This window comes from Cystoisospora suis, assembly GCF_002600585.1.
Source record: "Cystoisospora suis strain Wien I chromosome Unknown contig_8476, whole genome shotgun sequence".
NCBI classification, from domain to species: Eukaryota; Apicomplexa; class Conoidasida; order Eucoccidiorida; family Sarcocystidae; genus Cystoisospora; species Cystoisospora suis.
The window spans coordinates 1-1,744 of record NW_027161254.1 but is presented as its reverse complement, the minus strand read 5'-3'; the positions used below and the strand labels follow the sequence as shown (position 1 = coordinate 1,744).

Below are 1,744 nucleotides of genomic sequence, written 5' to 3'. Positions count from 1 at the left end.
GATAGATTAAGGATAGATAGATTGATTAAAGATAGATAGATTAAAGATAGATAGATTGATTAAAGATAGCACTGTCTCAAGGTGTGTGTGTTGTTGTTGTCTTCAGGGATGTGTGAACGTAAGAGAGGTGCCATCATATGTGTAGGGAGTGGAGCATCAGAGATCGCGAGCGACCCTCTTTACTGCGCGTACTCTGCCACGAAAGCTTCGGCAGAAGCCTTTTGTCGGTCTCTTCAGGTACTGAACTGAAGTTTTCACCCTAGTGCGCCTCAGTTTATGCTGTTCTACTGTCGTTGCTGCCCATGTCACGATAGGCAAGTGAAATGATACTCTATGTCCGAGAGAACAACTCCTCCCTCCCTGCTTTTCTGTCTTTCTCTCTTTGCCTCTCGGTAACAAACGCATGTATGACTGACGGGGCATAACTCGATTTCTCTATCTACATACATCTGTTAGCACTATGAATGGACAATATTGAATCGAGACTGTATCTATCTGTTAGATTTGAAAAGAGAAGGAAGGCTTCGAGTCTATATGGGAAAGCTCCGGAGTATAAAGGCAGGTTGTTAGCCCTGTGTCCGCTGTGGTATCAGCGGCGGAGAGGTCTCCTACGTGGTTTGATAGAGGAGGGAGGGCTTCAAGTCGATAGGTGTTGAGACAGCGTGGAAGAAAGAAGCTATAGTGGATGGAGAGACAGGTGACATGGCATTGATCGTGTGTCTGCCTGTCAACCTACGCCTTTTCTATGGATGGCATACCGTGTCTATTTCATATCGACTTGTGGTGTGCATGGCAATACATCACCTTTCTAAGAGAGCCAAGCGTTAGAACCAAGAAGAAGAAGATTTTTTCTTTCTTGGCGACATGTGCAGACATGTAAGTGAAAAGTCGTGAGAGAACCTTTTCCATCAATGCAATGCCAGCTATACGGAGACAGGGAGGGTGTTAGTACCGTGATGAGTAAGAGCGGTTGCTTATTGTCCTTGAACAAGGGAGGAGATTTTCTTTGAAGACATGGAATTCTGACTGTGAGGCGCCTTGGTAGAAGAACGTGGAATGATAGGTGGAAAGAAGAAAAGGATGTGCAATCAAGTCGATGTGGTTGGTCGTTGTGCTTCTCAGCCTGAATGTGCAAGCAAGAATATCCTCGTACAGTGTCACGTGCCTCTCCTTGTGACGACCAAACTGTCCAAAGTTCGGACTGCCAGTCTTATGACCCCCTCTACAAAGACGTAAGAAAAAGGGAGATGCCCTTCAATCCAGACTCTTGAAAAGACAAGGAGGATCAGACTTCTACCATACAGAAGAAGAAGAAGAAACAGAAAACAAGGTCATGTCGTGTTCTTCATACATATACACATATATATATATATATATGGACATATTCATAACTTACCTACATACATACATACTTCAGTTAGGACTGTTTGAGTGAGGATTGATGGTGTGTATTAGAGAGAAGGAGAACAGGGACAAGTCAGTCTCACTGGGATAGACGTGGCGGTCTTGTGCTTCTATACGGACAAGCAAACTAGGTAAACGTCCAGCTTACATGTAGAGAAACTTACATGGGTAAGCGTGTATATACCAATATGCATGAGTATATCTGTGTACATATGAACCAGTTGAACGCCTCCAAGAACCTCGTTGCACAAGTACGTATGTATGTGTACACGGATGATCAGTCGAGAAGATATGGGGGATAGCAGGTCTGCGCGTCAAGCCCAACTGTGAGATTCTTGGT

General features: G+C 44.4%; 1 protein-coding gene across 1 annotated transcript; it reads left to right on the top strand.

Annotated features, from left to right (window-relative positions):
- Positions 1-108: 108 nt before the first annotated feature.
- Positions 109-1,334, top strand: CSUI_010821 (3-ketoacyl- reductase; the record flags this gene model as incomplete). Its single annotated transcript, XM_068070922.1, has 2 exons — positions 109-237; positions 1,123-1,334. 2 exons carry the CDS (start codon positions 109-111, stop codon positions 1,234-1,236), a joined length of 243 nt encoding a protein of 80 aa, XP_067917102.1. The 3' UTR covers positions 1,237-1,334.
- Positions 1,335-1,744: the final 410 nt, after the last annotated feature.